The following is a 20,871-nucleotide window of genomic DNA, read 5'->3' as shown; positions in this document are numbered from 1 at the left end:
TTTCTTCCCAAAGGGAAAGCCCAAAAATGTTAAGTACCGTTATCAGTTTCCAATTACATGACATTTTAATAACACTCTCTGTACAGAACTATCAATGGATGACGTCAACATCGTTACAACACGTTTTAAAAGATGACTTTCGATTTGAAAACCTGGCAGCTGAGCCTAGTTTAGTTAGGAGTCGAATCAATCACTTAAAAGCAACTGCTTTTTTACAATTCTGTGACAGAATTTCTGTCCCATCATTTAGGCTCAATTGAACCATTTTTTTCTCAATGCCATTAATGATGACATTGCTTAATATTCGCATTCAGACTCGATCGCATTGTTTATTCGTCTTTGTTCGTCTTCGATTCACTGCGTCCCGTTCAAATATTAGAAGCTCGTTAATTTCAAGTGATATTGCACTACTCAGCTAGATCGATAAACACGTCATCGCAGCACCAGTAGAATTTGATTTCAGATGACTTTATTATCAGAATATCCGCCAGAAAACTCGTCTAGAACAAACCTGCGCTGCGTATGGATTTGGAAGGCCATTGATGACAAATCTATGTATGTACCTCTAGCTACAGTTGGAATAAAAATTGCTCATTCATACCGTCGACGTTCCTCGGTTGCAAATCGATGAAGGGTAATAAGAGAGGGGGATGGCGGTCGATTTCACAGATTCAGCTTAGCTTCAATCCACGGGATGTACGGTCCGACCTTCACGTAAACGCCCGGAAAACCGGCCTTGGCGCATTCATATCCGTAGGAAATTATGCCGATTAAGTTGTAGTAGTAGTACTGGCCGTTGTAAGAAAGCTGTCGGTAGGAGGGAAAATTGTTTTGCAATTAGAGAAAACGACTAATCATGAGTAAGGTAAATGCGAAAATAACCTTCTGGCTGAAACTTTAATTTTTTAACAAAGAAATTCATTTGGATTGGGAAAAAATTAACGATTTCTTTGCGAAAGTTAAGAAAATGTGTGATAATGTGATATCAAAATTAAGCTGGACCGGTACAGAGCCAGGTTCCGCTGGAAGTTTTGGTGGAATTTTGCTTGGAAAAAGAATCTTTCTCGGAGTAATTATGTGAGCAGAAAACGTTTTCTTCCCGGTTGAAAACGAGTGTGGGAAAAGAATAAAAATCTATCGAATTTTGGATGGAAAGGTCGCGATTGTTAGTCATGAAATACATCAGTGAGGACATATTGTAAATCAATGGTTGCAATTTTGTAAATACAACGAAAATGGAGAAAAAAGTTGTGCAGATTATAGAAGAATTCCACAAAATGAAAGTTGTGTTTCGGGAATAATGTTGTGAGGAAAGTGACTTATCATGTCTAGTGATCTGCTTCCAAGATCTCCCACTGTTTGCTTGGGAAAGTTTGAAATGGTTGGCAAAGTATGTGTGTTTTAATGTGAAGAACCAACAGCACATAGCGGTGGTGTTTGAATTGAGCTTTTAAGGGGGGGGGTAGGGTCTAATACTTTCAAAAAATCGATTTTTTTATTTTTTTATTTTCTTATTGTAAAACATTTCAAGAATGTTGTGTCAAATTTTCAAGTCAATTGAAGTAAAACTGGAGAAGTTATAGGCCTTTATCTCCTCCTATCTAATACTGCAAGAAAGCAAGAGCAGAAACTTCAAACGCGTTTTTCTCGAAAGCACATTTTTAAAGTCCGTGGACATCGTCATTTGAAAACTACTTATCCGATTCTTTTCAAATTTGGAACATATTTTCTACATATAAAATACCAGACCCCAACGTTTTTCTTTTTTGATTTTTTTTACTTTGGGGAGATTTTACAGGTGAAAAATGGAGGATTTTTTCGTGAAAAATCGTAGTTTTTACTTCAAACAGCCACAAAAATTTCATAAAAATATTTTTAAGTTAAATAAAAACGTTGGGGTCCAGAAAAACATCTATTAAAAATATTTTGCTCTGATTTTTTGACTTCAGATGATTCTGTGCTGAGATACAGTGTCCACCGCAAATCCTGTTTTCTAAAAGGCATCCTCGAAAATGCTCCGTCACCGGCTCATTTTTCAATATTTTTTTACGAAAAAATTACTAAATGTTCTTTTAACAATGCTTTGTATAATGCAAAAAAATTGAATACATTTGTTTGAACGATAGCTCTAGAAAAAAATCGTGAAAATGGTGTTTTTTTATACCCGTTAGACCCTACCCCCCCCCCCCTTAATGATAATTCAACGAAAACAACGAGTGATTTTATGACATTGGAAGTTTTTTTTGATGCTTTTTTTACATAGCTAGCTATGATGGTTTTTGCATAGCTTATTTTGGAATAATGTTGTCTGTGGAATGGAACTGCAGTTACCAGATGCGACAACAATTTCGCAGAGAGTGCGCTTAGCAGCCAGGAAAGATTAGTTGAATTGGGTGAGATTGTTTCATTTTACTTAAAAACTTTTTACTGTGATAAATTCTACCTGCCTCTGAGCGAGAAACATATAAAGATTCACAGAACTTTACACGTTTGCGGATTTCTCTAGAGCAACGAATGGAAAGCTTTTAACTTTCATTCCGAACACCTAATTGGGACGTGCTGCGCAAAGAGAAGTATCCATAATTAAATTATACTTATTTTTTTGAAAGGCAAATTATTTTTTAAATTAATCAAGACTAACAATTAAAATATATTCTGGTAAACTTGTTACAATTTTTCTACAAATAAAAAATCTTACTTGCGTGAAGGAAGCCATACATTTCAAATTATAATGTTCATGGTTTGAACAGCTTATGATTGATGGCCAACTTTAAACGGTTCCAATTAGTTGATAATAAGGATGAACTTTTTTAAAAATCCTTCGAGTTCTAAACAGATCTCGAAAGGTTTCATGTACTGCTAATATTTTTTTGTCCTTTTTTATTTCCAAGAGCGAGTAAAGGCGCTTTATCCTTGGTCGATGACCAGAAATGATTTTACACTGAAATCCAAAACAGTTTTTTTTAGGAAAAGAACCTTAGAATCTTAATCTCCTTTTTATTTCATCAAACTCTTCAAAATGCTTCTATTCAAGTTTTGTGATTTCTGTGTATAAAATAAATCATTTCCAACCGCCGAAGAAAGGACCTGGTGATTGATAATTGAATTTACATGACTCATAGTATACTCATCAAGGAGCATTTTTCTTAGCATGCTTCCAACGATACTGCCCATTTGAAACGTATGGTACTGGTGGTCCACGTTTCTTCTGTTCCTGTGTTCCAGATGTCTCTGCGTTCTCGGCTCCATGGTAGGCCCAACCACTTTATGTTTTTGATCATTTTAATGTTTTTATGTTAGAATAATCGAAAACATGAACAAATACACGAAGAATAATAACTCGCTTTTATTGTTCTTTGGGACTCAGACATAAGTTCTGGCTGTGGAAGTACGATTAGTGATTAGTGAAAGAAATTCATTTGGATTGGAATATTTAAGCGGGATAACAGAATGAAACTGCAATTTCTATTTTTTACATGTTTGTTCAGGAAAACTTCAGATTGTCCCCAAAATTTCAAATATATAGTTCATTTCTAAGCCTGCAAAACTTTGTAGATTTTTTTTAGTTTTAACATTTTAAATTTGAAAAATCTGCAACAAATTATGTGTTTTTCGTCGCAAAAAGTAAGATATTTTGGAGAAAATCTGAAAACCCCGGCGCAAATTGTCAGTTTTAAAAACTCCCTATCTTCATTAAAAAATCAGGTTATCTTTAAGCAGTAGGTTCCATAAAACGGCTTTAGGTGTATGGTTTTTAGACTATTTCCGTAATATTTCTGTCAAATGCTGCTCTTTAAGCTATTCCAGCTCTATTCCAGATGTTGTATTTTGTTGACCTAAACTCAACTTAATCAACGAAGAAAAAAAGTCGAAAAAGTTTTAAAATATCAATTTTTAAATAAGGTACACCGGGGTAAGTGTGGACGGGTTTTCGTATAGTTCAACTTTAAAAAAACATTAAAAAATCAGCAGTTGAGCAATTTTGATAAATTGACGTTCAATGTGATGCAGAACATGCTGTTTACAAAATCTGAAGAGATGAGCTCGATAGAAGCAAAGCGAAAAAAGTTATCACGTAAATCGTTATGGACGGCTGGTGTCTTCACTTACCCCGCTTTATGGGGTAAGTGTGGACGGTAGATTTTCCCTTTGATTTCTCAGGAAATTTAAAAAAAATTTGTGTTTTCTCGGTTGAATACGTTACTTTATTGCTCGAACCGTCCAAAATTTTGAAAAAAGTTCATGATACTATAATTATAGTGTGTAATTTATGTTACAACACACGAGATCCGATTTTATCAAAAACACAGAACAAATAAGTACTTTACTCAAATTTTCATGATCCGAATGCTAAATATAGCTAAATAATACAACTCATAAAGGATGAAGGACAGAAAATTGAAAAAATGTGTAAACATCAAGTCTTTTTAAAGCCGTCCACACTTACCCCAGGTAGGGGTTGAAGACAAAATTTTAGTTTTTTGTAAATAATCTCTTTTTTCTTAATTTTTAACCGCCGTTTCTTTTCCTAACTGGTTGTTTGGAATGTAAGGATTGTTTCAATGTAGAGTTTTTCATCGAGAACCAGCTAGTTTAGGAGAAATTTGCAATTGAAAAAGATGCACATCAACTCGACATCGTAGTTGAAAATAGAAAATTCCGAAAAAGTCGCAGTAAACATCCGTTATTGTCTGAATCGTATCTTTTTCACAGTTATTGGATAGATTACAAGTAAATTGAACATTCTGCGTCAAAAGTTTGAAAAAATAGTGCACAGTATTGATTTTATAGCCATCGTCCACACTTACCCCGCGTCCACACTTACCCCGGTGTACCTTATTTATTTTTGTTCACCCCCTACGGGTTGTTGAAAGATCCGCGGCCATTTAGGCGTTGACCTGATGGCATCGCACGTGGTTTGTTTTTCGTGTTCGTGACAATTTTTAAAAATTGATCGTTTTTAGTATAATTTTTGTGATTAGTTGCTCGAAAATGTATACAACGAGTATCCGGAAGTTCATAGAAACACTTATCGCCGGAAGTGTTCTAAACCTGATTGTGGAGGGGCTTGTGGATGTGTTTTAAATTGGGTTATGGATTTGCAAAATTTTGCCATGTGCAGCAAGTTTCAATCGTTCCTTTGAGCAATTGGTCCACGGCATCCAGAGGTGGCGTAATATTTTAGTCCGAAAATGTGCAACATTTTGAAATGGTAATTTAATAAAATCGTTTAAGGGAAACTTCTGACGGAGCTCACAAATTCCGCCGAAAAAGCGAATTTCATCTGCAGTTGTTGATTAAAAATTGTACTGTGGTGTGTTGATCGAATTGCGAACATCGAATGGAGGAAGCTATTTCAATGAATTACACGAAATTTTAATTTCAAGTATGAATGTTCAAATTTGTGCTTGGTTTGTGATATTTGACAAATGAATGGGCATTTCAAGCTAGTGTGAAGAAAGAAGGTTTTCCGATTCGGGCTAAAACCGTATGGGTCTTGGCATGCTACGATCCGATAAGATTGTTTCAGTTCCATTTGTGGTTCGTAAAGAAATTGTTGAAGCCTTATGGTGGCTTAATGATAAGAACTTTTACATTATTTTTGTATTTTATGATATTTTTAAAAATATTTCCTATTTTTATTATGAAATACTTCATATCATGTCACTTCATTCATCCCATGGAAAAAAAGCAAATATTGTAAAAACCCTCCAAGTTCTTAACAGACCTTGAACGGTTTTTTTTTTCTACTAACTTTTTCTTTGTTCTTTTCGGTGCTTAAATCTTGGTCTATGACCAGATATGATGGTATACTATACAGAGATCCGGAGTAATACAAAATAATAAAAATGTTATGTTAAAAAATTAACAATTATTACTTTTAATTATCATTCTGGTCAATGAGTTTTGTGATATCTGTGTACTAGACTGAGTCGATTTGAGGTCATTTATGAATTTTTCAAACCCTGGAGTCTGAAGAGCTTAATTTTGGTAAATTTGAACTTTTAGGTTTATATGGGAGATCAACATCATTTTTGTTTCTTCTGTGGAACCGAATTGCTCATGGTTTTTGTGCCAATTTATGAAATATCTAAAGGAAATTTTCCGCTGGACAACTTTGTCGAAAACCATAAGTTCTGGCAGTAGAAGTATGAATAGTGACTAAATTTCGTTCATACCCCAAGTTGGGTGAATAGGGACCCGAGCAGACTTTGATGCCTGAATCTATAGCAAACAGTAGCCAAAATGAGCTATTAATGCCAAAATGATAGCATAATTTAGTATCGCATTTTTTCCGATGACAAAATTAGGTTTCATTGAAGCATTTACACTGCCGGCCAAAAGTTTGGGATCACCCGCTAAAAAACATGCAAATTTTGATCGTTCATATCTCAGCCGTCTTAGGACATATTGCAAATCTTCTGATCTCATCTGAAAGATAATGAGCAATAGCTATTTCGGAGGTATTTTGCTCAGAAATAATGTTTTAGTTTTGTACCTTAAACTTAACCTAAAGTTAGAACATTTTCAAAAAATCGCACTCAATATTCAAAGCCGATCATCTCCGGATAGGGTGGACCAAATTTCAAAATTTGAGTTGCATTAGAATCCTTATTCTATACTTCTCAAAACACAATCAAAAAGTTTTGTGCTAAAATTTTAGAATATACTTTTAATTAAGAAAATAAACACTTAAGTTATCATCCACAAGTTTGGGATCACCCATTAGTATGGTGTATCAGCCAAAGGTTTGGGATCATTTTTTTAAAAACATGCAAATTTGTTTCACTCATATCTTTCTCATCTAACATCGTATTGCAGATATGAAGGGTTCATTTGGAAGCTTAGTAATTGTTGTTTTTCATAAATTCATTGAAAAATTATATTTCAAAGTGATAACCAAACCAAAATCACCTGAAAACAATTGTTTTTTTTTTAAGTTCACACTTATGATTCTGAATGTTTTATGGTTATAACATTAAAATATAATTTTGAATGAATTAATAAAAAAACAACAGTTCCTAAGCTTCCAAATAAACCCTTCAGATCTACAATACGATGTTAGATGAGAAAGATATGAATGAGACAAATTTGCATGTTTTTAAAAGAATGATCCTTTTGGACGATAACTTAAGTGTTCATTTTCTTAATTATTGATTGTGCTTTGAGAAGTATAGACTAAGGATTCTACTGCAGCTCAAAATTTGAAATTTGGTCCACCCTATCCCTAGATGATCGGCTTTGAAAATTGAGTGCGATTTTTTGAAAATGTTCTAACTTTAGGTTAATTTTAAGGTACAAAACTAAAACATTATTTCTGGGCAAAATATCTCCGAAATAGCTATTGCTCATTATCTTTCAGATGAGATCAGAAGATTTGCAATATGACCTCAGACGGCTGAGATATGAACGATCAAAATTTACATGTTTTTAGCGGATGATCCCAAACTTTTGGCCGGCAGTGTATATGTCGAAATATGATTCCAAATCAATACCTAAACAAGACATTAAAACCAAAATGAGAGCACCATTTGGTTTTGTTTTTTTCCATGATAACAAAACGAGGTATAACTAAGGTTTCATTTATAACAGTAAAGCAGAAAAGTGAGTTCAATATGATACCATGATTTGGTATTCAATTTTCGGTGATAAAAATCAGATTTATTTAGGTGTTCAAAATTGAACACAAATAGCAAATATTTTCGTTACCGGTATAGTGCGCGGATTTTGAGTTAAAATTTACAGTGATTTCAAAAATAGATATCATTAAGGTATCATTACAAAAAACTTGTAAAACTAAAGGAATTTTTACTTAACTACTTATAATGCTTATGCTTATGCTTATGATACGTACACAGCCAGATCTTGTCAGCATCCCGGTGAGTAGTAAAAGTACATTTACTACTCATCTTAACTTGGCCGGGCCCACTGTGCAGTATTGGACGCAGAGACAACTGGAACAAAGGGAGGAAGAAACGTGGACAACAGTACCATACGTTTCCATGACTATAAGTGAGATTTTAACGTTGGGAGCACATATGCTAAATTTCTGTGCTCCTTGATGGTGGTCCGTGTGACTTCGTCCTTCTGTGGGTGGAAATGATGTTTTTCTGTACCGAAATCCAAAACCCCATAGTATAGTTAATAATTTTACAAATTTCCTTATTTTCATTACTAAAAAATTTACAGTATTGATTTAACTTCAATGTTAATAAGAATTTAGAGTTTCGGATTTCGATGCACAATCATTTCTGGTCTCTGACCTTGGATATAGCGCCTTTGCTCGCTCTTGAAAAGAAACATTGAAAGAACAAAAAATATAACACTAGTTTACAGCATTTTTGAACTCAGTAAACTGAAGGTCATTTCTAATGTGAAATCGGGCGCTGAATCCGAAAATGAAATTCAAAAAAATCTCAGTAGAACCGTTTTTGAGTTATGCTCCAAATATGAAATTTCGGAAAAATTAAAAAAGTTCTTGTACTTAGATTAATATATCTCGGACGGCATAACAGTAATTTGAAATCCCTCTTTTGCATATTAAAGGTGAATAAATTTTCTATCGATCATCTCAACACAGTTTTTGCGTTTGACCAACAGTATTGTTGATATTAGTGACTTTATGAGAAAAAAATTTATAAAAAACGCATTTTTTTAGAGAATATTTTATTTTAACGAAAGTTTTAGACTCGATGGTAGCATTTAAAAAATCTGATTTTCTTTTGCGCTTAAATGTCAATTTAAAACAAAGATTTTAAGTGGTTGTTTATCAAAATCGGTTGAGATTTGAAGAAGTTATGGCTACTTTACCATAATAGTATTTTTTGTAGTTTTTCATAATTTAACGAACTGCAGTACACTTATCATAGTATAGGAAGAATGAAACATGATAAATCTCACTCGCTCCAAGTCAAAATTATTTATTAGCTTACCAGAAGGTCACATGCCAAGTTTCAGGAAGATCTGATCATAAGGAGGGGTTGCTTGAGTCTCAAACGTGAATAAAAGTTTGAGGTATTTTGCCCGGAAGGAACGAAAAATACTGGTGTTTCATCAATAACTTCTTTCATCACTAGCTGATTGTTTTTTATGGTTGATTTTCTTAAAGCCTAAGTTGAGACAAATATTTCACCCGAAGACTGTAACTCGATTGGATTTGAAACAAAAAAGGTTCAAAGATTGTATTTTGGTCGAAAATTCTCGTATAAAACGCAATGCGTAAAAAGTACTCATTGCGTGTTGGACAAAATTTGCGGCCTTTGAACTGCAATAACTTTTCTGTTTCAAATCCAATCGAGTTACAGTCTTCGGGTGAAATATTTGTCTCAACTTAGACTCTAAGAAAACCAACCATAATAAACTATCAGCTAGTGATGAAAGAAGTTATTGATGAAAAACCAGTATTTTTCGTTCCTTCTGGGCAAAATACCTCAAAATTGTATTCACGTTTGAGACTCAAGCAACCTCTCTTTATGGTCAGATCTTCCTGAAACTTGGCATGTGACCTTCTGGTAAACTAATAAATAATTTTGACATGGAGCGAGTGAGATTTATCATGTTTCATTCTTCCTATACTATGATAAGTGTACTGCGGTTCGTTAAATTATGAAAAACTACAAAAAATACTATTATGGTAAAGTAGCCATAACTTCTTCAAATTTCAACCGATTTTGATAAACAACCACTTGAAATCTTTGTTTTAAATTGACATTTAAGCGCAAAAGAAAATCAGATTTTTTAAATGCTACCATGGAGTCTAAAACTTTCGTTGAAATAAAATTCTCTCTAAAAATATGAGTTTTTTATAAATTTTTTTCTCATAAAGTCACTAATATCAACAATACTGTTGGTCAAACGCAAAAACTGTGTTCAGATGATCGATAGAAAATTTATTCACCTTCAACATGCAAAAGAGGGATTTCAAATTACTGTTATGCCGTCCGAGATATATTAATCTAAGTACACGAACTTTTTTAATTTTTCCGGAATTTCATATTTGGAGCATAACTCAAAAACGGTTCTACTGAGAATTTTTTGAATTTCATTTTCGGATTCAGCGCCCGATTTTACATTAAAAATGTTGGTCAGTTAATCAAGTTCACGATTTTTTTTAAATTTTGTAAACTAGTGTAATTAGTGTAAGCATCCCCCCCTCCCCTTCAAAAAAAAATATTTCAAAAGTATTCATTCAGTCTTTCACCAACCAGCATCGTGATCGGACGCTTTAATCGATAGCAGCTGAAGCATAAGAGAAGTCGTTCATAGCTCTCAGAGTTTTGCTCTCTATTATTAAGTTGAGTTTATATAGAAAAAAAAATAGTTGGTGAATTTGAATAAAAAACTACCCTCGTCGCTATGGCGGCTGGGGGTTTTCACAAAAAAGATGACTTTCCTGCGTTGGGATCACTAATCCCAAATCGTGGCGAAGTTAGATATATTGTTGTGGAAAGTGGAAGTAGTGTTTCGCTAGCTGAAGTATCACCTTTTGTCATCCATCGATCCATCATAAATACTATTGGTGATGTAGAGGATTCGCGAACGGAACAAAATGGCGCTCGCATCATCCTTAAAGTACGAGGCGCTAAAAAATGCGAGAAATTGTTGCAGTTATCTCAACTGTCTGATGGTACGAAAATCAAAACCTACGAACATCGTACGCTGAATTTTTGTAAGGTTGTCATTTACGCTCCAGAGGTAAGAAATGTTGATGAAGCAATAATCTTGGAAGAACTTCGAAGCCAACATGTGGAAAAAGTGGATAGAATCAAGAAGAAGGTAGGTGAAAGCCTAGTTAAAACCGACAGCATCGTTCTCACCATAAGACAACATACTTCACCAACGTTCATCAAGATTGGATTTACGAAAAAACCAACCCGCACTTATTATCCCCGTCCAATTCGTTGTTCCAACTGCTTTGAATACGGCCATGTCGCACACAAATGCCAAAACCAAAAAAAATGCAAAAATTGTAGTAAAATTTTCCATGGCGATGTGTGTACATTGTCTCCCATATGCGTTAACTGTTCTGGTCCCCATCCTGTTACTTCATCCATCTGTTCCGTATACAAATCTGAAGCTGCCATAGTTGAAATAAAAATCGACAATGATATCCCTTACCCATCTGCTCGTCGCATTTTTGCCGAACAAGAAGAATACAAATCATACGCTGACGCCTCAAAAAAAATATCTAATCGACTTAATATTGCTCAGCTCTCTCCTACTCCTATGCGCAAATGCGGATGTAAATGTGCTTGTGAATCTGCAATTATCCCTCTCGTAAGTTCTATTGTTTCTCCTATAGCTGCCAACAAATCTCCTATTGTTTTCTCAGAAACAGTTGTATCTCCACCAAAAACAAATCAAACACAGTCTCAATCTAAACTGAACGTTGTTGTAACTGAAACAAAACAATCACCGAAAAATAAGCGAACCGACAATAAATCTTTGAAGAAAACTCTCTCAAATGAATCGCACTCTCAAATTAACAGCCCCCTCTCACCTTACAGCAAAGAACCACCTAGCAAACATCAACGCAAATCTAGTCCAACAATTGATTCTCGCAGTGATGAAGATATGTTCGATGGAAATGATATTGATATAGATAGTATTTAAAATCTGTACTTATTTTCTTTCATGACATCTATTTTGGATATTTTACAATGGAATTTGAATGGATTAAACTCCCATCGCAATGATCTTTCCCATCTCATCTCCGATATTAATCCTAAAATAATAGCTTTGCAAGAAACACATCATAAAACAACATTCGAAATAAACGGTTTCAACGTGTACGGTAAAAAAGGTGTTGATTACGATTCCACTTGGGGTGGAGTTGCTATTGCAGTTGTACAAAATATTCCTCATAAGCAAATAACTTTAAATACACAACTTCAAGCTGTTGCTATTCAAATTTCCTATCCTTTCAAGATCTGCATACTTTCTCTGTATCTACGGAATGGACACTGGGAAAATAGAAATCTCATCACTCGAAAAATCCTTGCCCACACCATTTTTGATTTTAGGAGACTTTAATGCTAGCCACCCGGAATGGGGAAGTTCTGAAGCCAACAGATCTGGAAGAATAATATCAGAAATAATTGCTGAAAACGATCTTATCGTGATGAATAATGCTGGAACTCATTTTTGTTTAAGTACAGGTAATTTTTCAAGCATAGATTTGTCAATAGGCAAAGGAGAAAAAGTTTTAAATTTTACATGGAGCGTACTTGATGATCTATACGGGAGTGATCACTTTCCCATCAAAATCTCGTTGGGTAATCAAACTACAAATAATATCGGTAGACGTAGTCAATGGATTACTAAAGCAGCTGATTGGAATGCGTTTGAGAAAATTATTGATGAAAACCTTCCAGCAGGTTGTACAGCTTCTATTGAGGAAATAACTAATACTATATTCAATGCAGCACAAAACTCCATTCCACGAACCTCAGAAATGGCCCCTAAGAAAACAGTCCCATGGTGGTCACATGACGTTCATACCGCGATTAAACGACGACGAAAAACTTTGCGAAAGCTTAGGAAAATCGGAAAAGAAGATCCAGAATATGATAGGTATTTAGAAGATTTTAAAAAAGCCAGATCTGATTCCCGAAAAATTATATGGAAGGCAAAACAGGAATCTTGGGAGACTTTTACTTCATCTTTCCATTCTGAAACATCAGCTAGTGAAATGTGGGGGCGTGTCAGATCACTACGAGGTATGAGTAAAACATCAAGAGTATCATTAATTGAGACAAGTGAAGGTATAACTAACGATCCAACAAAAATAGCTAACACCTTGGCTGAATGTTTTGCAAAAAACTCTAGCAATAGTTCCTATAAAGTAGATTTTTTATCATACAAAAACAAAGTAGAACATTCAATATCGTGTAATTTTGCTGAAAACGAATTATACAATTGTCCATTTTCCATTGATGAACTTATGATTGCGTTGGATAAAGGTAAAGGAAAAAGTTGTGGACCTGATAACATTAATTACTCCATGCTACAACACTTACCATATCATGCTAAACAAACTCTTCTCAAAGCATATAATCACCTGTGGAATGAGGATAATTTTCCTGATATTTGGAAAGAGTCACTCATTGTACCTATCCCTAAACCGAACAAAAAACATACTGATCCCAAAAATATCCGACCAATCTCTTTGAATGCTTGTCCATCAAAGGTTATGGAAAGAATGGTTTCTTTTCGTTTAGCTTCAGAATTACATCGAAGAAATTTAATAGATTCACGACAAATAGCCTTCCAAAAAGGAAAATCTATGGATGAACATATACTAACATTGATAGGTGATGTGAAAGAGTCTTTCAGAAGAAAACAAATGACAGATGCAGTTTTTCTTGACATTTCGAAGGCTTATGATGTAACTTGGCGTTTTATGATTCTTAAACAACTTAAAGATTGGAATATTGGTGGAAATTTGTTTCGTTTCATAAAAAATTTTCTCGAAGATCGAACATTTAAAGTTATTGTTGGTAACTGCACTTCAGAATCTAAAATTTTAGAAAATGGTGTTCCTCAAGGATCGGTTTTGAGCGTTTATTTGTTTTTGATTGCAATTAATTCGGTTTTCAGTTTCATCCCACGGGATGTTAAAGTTTTAGTTTTCGCAGATGACATAGTCATATATTCGTCCGGAAAAAACGGAAAAGTATTGCGGAAAAAAATACAAAAAACACTTAACAAAATAGCAACATGGTCAAAACGATCAGGATATCAAGTCTCTCCGGATAAAACTATTGTAATGCGCTTCACTAAGAAAAAAGATGTTCCCATTCCTGACTCTTTAGAAATTGATGGATTTTTGCTAAACAATGTAGACAAAGTGAAATGGCTGGGGGTGACTTTAGTTCCAAATTTGAGTTTTCTACCATTCATAAGGGAAACAGTTAATATGTGTAGCAAACGTTGTAATATTACAAAAGCTATATCAAATATCAAAACCGGTGGTCAGTCTCAAGTTATCATCAATATTTCTAAAAGCATCGTTTTTAGCCGACTCTTTTTTGCCATTCCTGTATTAATGTTTTGTTCAAACACTTTGTTAAAAAAATTGGAAGTAATCTATAACAGAGCCATACGAACATCAATCGGAGCATTTTGTTCAAGTCCAATAAAAAGTATTATGATAGAATCGGGAATTCTTCCTTTCGAATACGCAATGCTGTTTAACACAGCCAAATTTTTTGTAAAGTTTCAAAATGTCGAAAATGACAATGTAAATAGAGTCATGAACTTTTCTTTTTTAATAACAAAAAAACAGGAAATCGAATCTAAACTAAACTGGGCTTTACCGTCATCGCAAAAACGTTTAAAATACCCTGTTAAATGGAATTTATCACCTGCGAGAATCAACTGGGAAATGTTAGAATATCGTGATAAAAAAATCTCAAACATTGTCATCCAGGAAAATTTTCAGAACTTGTTAGGTCAGAAATACATCAACCATGAAAAGTGCTTTACCGATGGTTCGAAAACGAATTCTGCTGTTTCTGTTGGAATTTTTCATCACCATAACAATGTTTCTCAATCCTTTTCGCTCCCTAACTTTCTTAGTATTTTTTCTGCTGAAGCATATGCTATAATGCTAGAAATAAAAAGAATTCGAGATACAACTTTACCCCACGTCGTATTCACTGATTCCGCTAGCGTTTTGCTAGCTGTAGAATCCAGTGAATCTCGACATCCCTGGATCCAAACAATCAACAAAATTGTTCGAGAAAATCATCACATTCAGTTGTGCTGGGTTCCAAGTCACAGAGGCATACATGGAAATGAAAAAGCTGATTTTGCAGCTAAAAACGGGCTAACCCTTGATGTCCTTCCTATCCCGACTCCTCAACAGGATATTATAAAAGAGATAAGAAAAAAAGTTTGGGAAATTTGGGATCACGAATGGTTAAATACTACGCAGAACAAACTACGGGAAGTAAGAAATACCACACGCCCTTGGAAATATTTTACTCAATCTAGACGCGAAGAGGTGGCATTACGACGTTTGAAAATTGGGCACACGTGGGAAACACATCATCATTTGATTGACAAAAGCGACATGACCTGCGAATCTTGCGGGGTAACAAAAACTGTAAAACATCTTCTAATGGACTGCAGAATCTATGAACAACAAAGACAAGAAAGCAACATCGGAACTACGTTTGGAGATATTCTTGCATATACTGAAGAAGCGGAAACAAAGTTAATACAATTCTTAAAAACAAGTGGTCTGATAAAAAAATTGTAAAGTTATAAAAAAAAAATTGAAAATTGTGATCTATAAAATGTAAATAGTTGTAAAAATTTATAGAATGTAAATAGTTATAAAAATAGTTTTTAAGTAGATTAAGACTCGAATGAACACTTAGCGTTTAAAAGGTCATTAATAAAATTAAAAAAAAAAAAAAAAAAGGTGTTCATAGTATTAAAGTAGAATATAATTTATTATGACAGCTTTTCTATGATTTATTCATATTTAATTATTTGAGTGGAAGATAAAGATGTTGATTTCGATTTTTCGTTGTATGGTGTTGTATGTTTCTTTTCTAATAACCTGTAAAAAGTCGAAAATACCGAAAAAAAAAACAGAAATTCTACTGTTTTTTTCGGTATTTCTATACGGAGCATCGCTATTTAGAAAAGTACAATCTTATAATAAAATTGTTCATTATTTCACTCTTTCCGAACATTTAGGGCTTAGATGATTTATCAACTGCATTTCTTTTTTCTGAGCCGCTCTATCCTTCTCACTAGGATACCAATCTGTTTGAATGGTGCTGTATGAAAAAATTAACACAGCTCCAATCCCACAATGAAGAAGGTCAAACTTAAAACTCCAATGAATTAAATTAAAAAGAAAGAATATACTTAGCTTTCCAGCCGTTTCCGTAACCTTTTGCCGACAAATCTAAGAAAATTTGATCGAAGCAATCCTTTTCCATTTCTGCGCATTCCTCTAGCTTCCAGATTTTACAGCCACTGTTATCCATTCTCAACTATTTCCCTTCCCCTCTCACTTCCACAACATTGCCACTGTAGTTCGAACTGCTGGTTTTTTTCCTTATTTGAAATATCACGCACCTCCACCAACCGAAATACTTCAATTTCACTTTTTCCAATTCACCAATATCCAATTTCATAGCACTTTGCCAACCGATTTCGGACGCGCCCGTTCAACGGTTCAGCAGAACAAGGGTGTTGGGAAAAAAAATCGACCACTCTCCTGGGAGCTCACGATCACTCCTACTTGATACGAATTGTAACTTCAACTTTTGAAAACATTTACAAACCAGGCATTCAGAAGTTTTACAACACACAGCACATGCCAAAGCACATAATTCTTTTGGCAAAAGAATTCTCCGGGAATACGACAGGACTTTTAATCTCTGATTTACTATATACGGTTGCACAAATCCGCGGGTTATCCGTTATCTATTTACTTTTTCAAAACTTTCCGAATGTTTCACTTTTAAATTTGAAAATTGACAAAATTTTTATGTACGAAGAAAAAACGCGTGCGCTGTCATCGAGGCAACACCTACTCCTTTTTCGAATTTTTACTTAACTACTTATAAAACAAAAAACATATAAATAAGTTCTACAGCATACAGTCGTTACTAGTATAGCGTTCGCTTTGATTTTCCAGTCTTAGCTTATCTAGACATCATCAAGGTCAACAGTTGCCTATTTATTGAGAAACTCGTGTACTTGAGATCTTTTTAACAATAAAAATGCGCTCATTTTGTAGGGAACACTAGGAAATATCATATAAAAAAGTGTATAGATAAATTGTTCAGAGGAAATTATTGAACATTGGGACTCAAACAATCTATAAGCAAATAACAGCATGCTGGGAGAGGTTTGAATTTGATTGCAGAAAAAAATAAACTCGATTAACATATAACTAAATTGTCTTGTATCGTTAGGAATGAGTAAAGCTAAAGAGGAAAAGAGATAGCAATAAATTTGCGATAGAAAATTGAATTGTCTAGTCATAGGATGCTTTAAGAATAAAAATCAGATTTTGGACATTTGTTAACGGAAACGCAAGTGTTTCATTCAACGGGAGGAATTTAAAAGGACCATAGAGGGTTATCGTAAAAAAAAGGAAATCACTACATTGGCGCAGTCGGTAGGATAAGCAGCTTCCATAATTGCAAACGCAAATCAGGGAATAGTTTTTCGTTTTGCAAATATTTTTTTGATTTTTCCAATCCTCATTCATCACCTTTTTGTCATCCACACTTATATTTGAAGAAATATGATGATGATGCTTAACTCCAGGGACCAAAATACTCTAATAAAATTTATATTTTTATTTCCAGACTGCCTGCGAATGCTGGAAGGCCTATTGTTCTAGAATCATCTTAAAAGTAATTTTTTCTAGTTCTACATTATTTTCCACATTCTTGGGGGATTTTAAACACTCTTATAGTCATTTCCCGATTAACACCACGGTTAGCGGGCAAAACAAACGTTTTGCCTTATTATTATAGTATTTTATCGACGTTTTTCAGCGAGTTAAACAAAATGAAACACGTTTTTTAACCAGTTGTCCAGACGTTCCGAGCTGCTCTGACATTCGCTCCTCTTGCGGACACTAAAATATTTTTTAAATTACAATTTTTGTTTTATACTTAGATAATAATTGTAGTACTATTTTGTAATTGTAATTTAAAATATATATATAGTGTCCACTGAAGTGGAGCGAATGCCAGAGTAGCTCGTAACGTCTGGACAACTGGTAAAAAAACGTTTTTTATTTTTCAAAACTCGCCGAAAAACGTCGATAAAATTCAACAACAATACATCGCGGCGATTAACCAACATCTCATTATGGTATGTAATTTGGCGATTTCTTACGCTTCAAATAAGCTTTATTTAAATTTATTCAACTAACATAAATTAAACTGAATTAATATTTGCTTTTACGTACTTTCACGCGCAAATCAAGGAACTTTTTGGTCCAAAAAGGTGGGAAAAAATGTGTACATAGATTACTTGATATTTGGATCCCTTACACAGAAAAAAATAATGACAATTACGTGTCATTGAAAATGATTACCTGTAAAATAAAACGGCATGTAATCCAAAAATTAAGTAATTTTAAATAGAGTGCTTTGAAATTAAATAAAACGTCATTTGAATTTACAGCAAATGCTCTGTAACAAAAAGGAGCATGATACTTGCCGTAGTTTTACAGGTCGATGTAATTTATTTTCAAGTTAGCACATAATTTACAGGCTTGTTTCAAATTACAGGGCTGTAAAATTTTCGGTTGACAATCAAAACAAAAGAAAATAAGACAAACAGAAAAGAAAATTTGGTGTCAGCAACTGTCCGTTTTGTAAAATTGCTCGTGCATATCCGGAAATCTATCCGGTGGAGTAGCGTCACAATAACAGTTGGCCACCAAAGCTGAAAAAGTGTCATGTTTAATTAAGGTGTATCTGTCGGGAACAGTGTACAGGACCAGAACTTTTTTTATTGGATGGAGTAAGTTTATGGAATTGTGTCGGTGAAATCTCGGAAATGCATTCCTTGGTAAAACTTTCTTAGCTCTATGATGAAGAGGAACACCTCGCATCATCAAATTTATCGTAACTGTTGAACCAGTTAAAAAGCTGGGTAAGAAAGAGTATTTAATTTATACTGCTTGTCCTTAGGAGTAATATTCTAGCCTCTTTAGATAGTCCATTTGATTAAATACCTATATGCCTTCAAAAGGTTTAAAATGGCTCCAAAAGGTAATAACAATAATAATAATAATTACAATTACAATAACATAATTCGCATTAAAAAAATCTGCTGTGTGGTGGCGGCTTATAGAATACTACCACTGGGATACTGGTCCACGTCGTAAAAGGCGACTTATCCAGTACTTCCCATATGTGTTAGTCATTCTTCAAATGCGACTATCACATTGGGAGGGGGGGAAACTTGGCTTGGGATTTTGAAGTTCTAAGCCAAGTTTTCTTCAGGGAGGATTCACCAATTGTGCTTATTGCTATTAATGCGCATGCACGAGTTGAATTCTCCTAAATTTTGTAAACACCCGCTTCAGGGTGGTTCTGTGCCTGTGGGCCCCAAAGTGGGGGTAGGAGGGTGTATAATAATCCTACCTTGAGCAGAACGTTGTTAAGGTCTGCACTGCACTATAGCCAGGCACTGGTGCAAAGGGCCGTATTTTTCCTGGCAACTCGTGGGATTCAGATTATACACACGATTTTAAAATTTTCATCCTGTATGGGATACCCCGCTTCATGCGTCGATATGAAGGTGCAGGGGTTCTTGTGTGTGATGGAAATATGTGTGGAATTCTTTGATAGAAATGCTTTCTATTAAGGTTGCACAGATAAATCTGCAGCACAAAAGAACCGCTACACTTAACTTATGTCGTTTAATCCTTAATGGAACTGCATCAATCGCCTTGGTGCAAGAACCCTATTTCCGAAATGGAACTTTTTACTTAGGGAATTTGCTCAAACCAAACTTTACTGTGTTCAGTGTAATTGGAATGACTAATGCCCGAATAATGCCTCGTGCATGTATATTGATAAACAATTCTTTAAATGCAACACTTATACCCAATCTAACAACAAGAGATATTTGCGTCGTTCAGGTTTCGCTGCCTGATAGAAAATACGTCTACTGTTCAGCATACTTACCATATGAACAATCATCCCCTACGGATGATTTAAAAAATGTCATTTCATTCTGTGAATCACAAAATACACCTCTTGTAATAGGCTGTGATGCCAATGCTCATCATTTTGTATGGGGTAGCTCAGATATCAATCTGAGAGGCTCAAATTTAATGGAATATTTAAGCAGCACTGATTTAGAAATTCTAAATGTAGGAAATAAACCAACTTTTGTTAGGTGTGACAGAGAAGAGGTGATTGACATCACACTTTGTTCTAGAACAATTTCTCAGGAAATTTCAAATTGGCATGTGCCTAACGAAGAATCGATTTCTGACCACAGGTTTATCTATTTTGAACACTCAGGTGAGTTTTTAGAAACAATTACATTCAGAAACCCAAGAACAACTAATTGAGACCTTTATTTGGAACATATTGCCATTAAATTTCATGGATATACACCTGAAATTACTACTCCTTCTGAGTTGGATGAAGTGGTTGCAAAAACCACCGAAATTATTTTAAATTCTTATGAAGAAGCGTGTCCCGTACGAACGTTGAAATTCAAAAAAAACAGTACACCATGGTGGAACTCAAATCTCAGTAAATTACGAAAAAACTGCAGACGCTCTTGGAACCGAAGGCGCACGGAAGGTTTTGATGCCTTCAAGTTGGCTCGCAGAGCTTACCGGAAAGCAACAAGAGCTGCCGAACGCTCAAGTTGGCAGAACTACTGCACAAACATTTCAAGCTTGCACGAAGCAAGTAGGTTAAATAAAGTCTTAGCCAAATCAAAAGATTATCAGGTTTCATACCTTAAAACCCCTAGTGGTGATTATACATCAAACGACGAAGAAACATTAAGTTGTCTATTCAATACTCACTTTCCAGGATGTGTTGATCAAGATTCATCGATAGAGCCTGAGTTCTTTTCTGGAAGTCTAGATTCCTTGCATTTTGCTCGGAAAATAGTTACTACAGAATCGATCAAATGGGCAATCGATGGTTTTGCTCAATACAAATCTCCTGGAAGTGACGGTTTATTTCCAGTTTTGCTTCAAAAAGGTTTCGATCATTTCAAACACATATTAAGAAAAATAATGATAAGCAGTTTTGCTCATGGATATATTCCTAAACTTTGGCGGCAGATAGCCGTGAAATTCATCCCTAAAGGGGGACGATCATCATACGACGAAGCCAAAAGCTTTCG

At 34.6% G+C, this 20,871-nt stretch overlaps 1 protein-coding gene across 1 annotated transcript in view; it reads right to left on the bottom strand.

Moving 5' to 3' along the window:
• Window positions 1-471: 471 nt before the first annotated feature.
• LOC129757298 (venom protease-like) overlaps window positions 472-20,871 on the bottom strand; it is a 40,906-nt gene continuing 20,506 nt past the window's right edge. Inside the window, exon 4 of the mRNA XM_055754473.1 lies at window positions 472-807. Within this exon, the coding sequence (XP_055610448.1) occupies window positions 664-807 (144 nt within the window). The 3' untranslated portion in view covers window positions 472-663. The remainder of the gene's footprint in view (window positions 808-20,871) is intronic.

Source organism: Uranotaenia lowii, chromosome 3 (genome assembly GCF_029784155.1).
Source record: "Uranotaenia lowii strain MFRU-FL chromosome 3, ASM2978415v1, whole genome shotgun sequence".
NCBI classification, from domain to species: Eukaryota; Metazoa; Arthropoda; class Insecta; order Diptera; family Culicidae; genus Uranotaenia; species Uranotaenia lowii.
The sequence above is the reverse complement of the archived record's forward strand: the minus strand, read 5'-3'. Positions and strand labels throughout refer to the sequence as shown.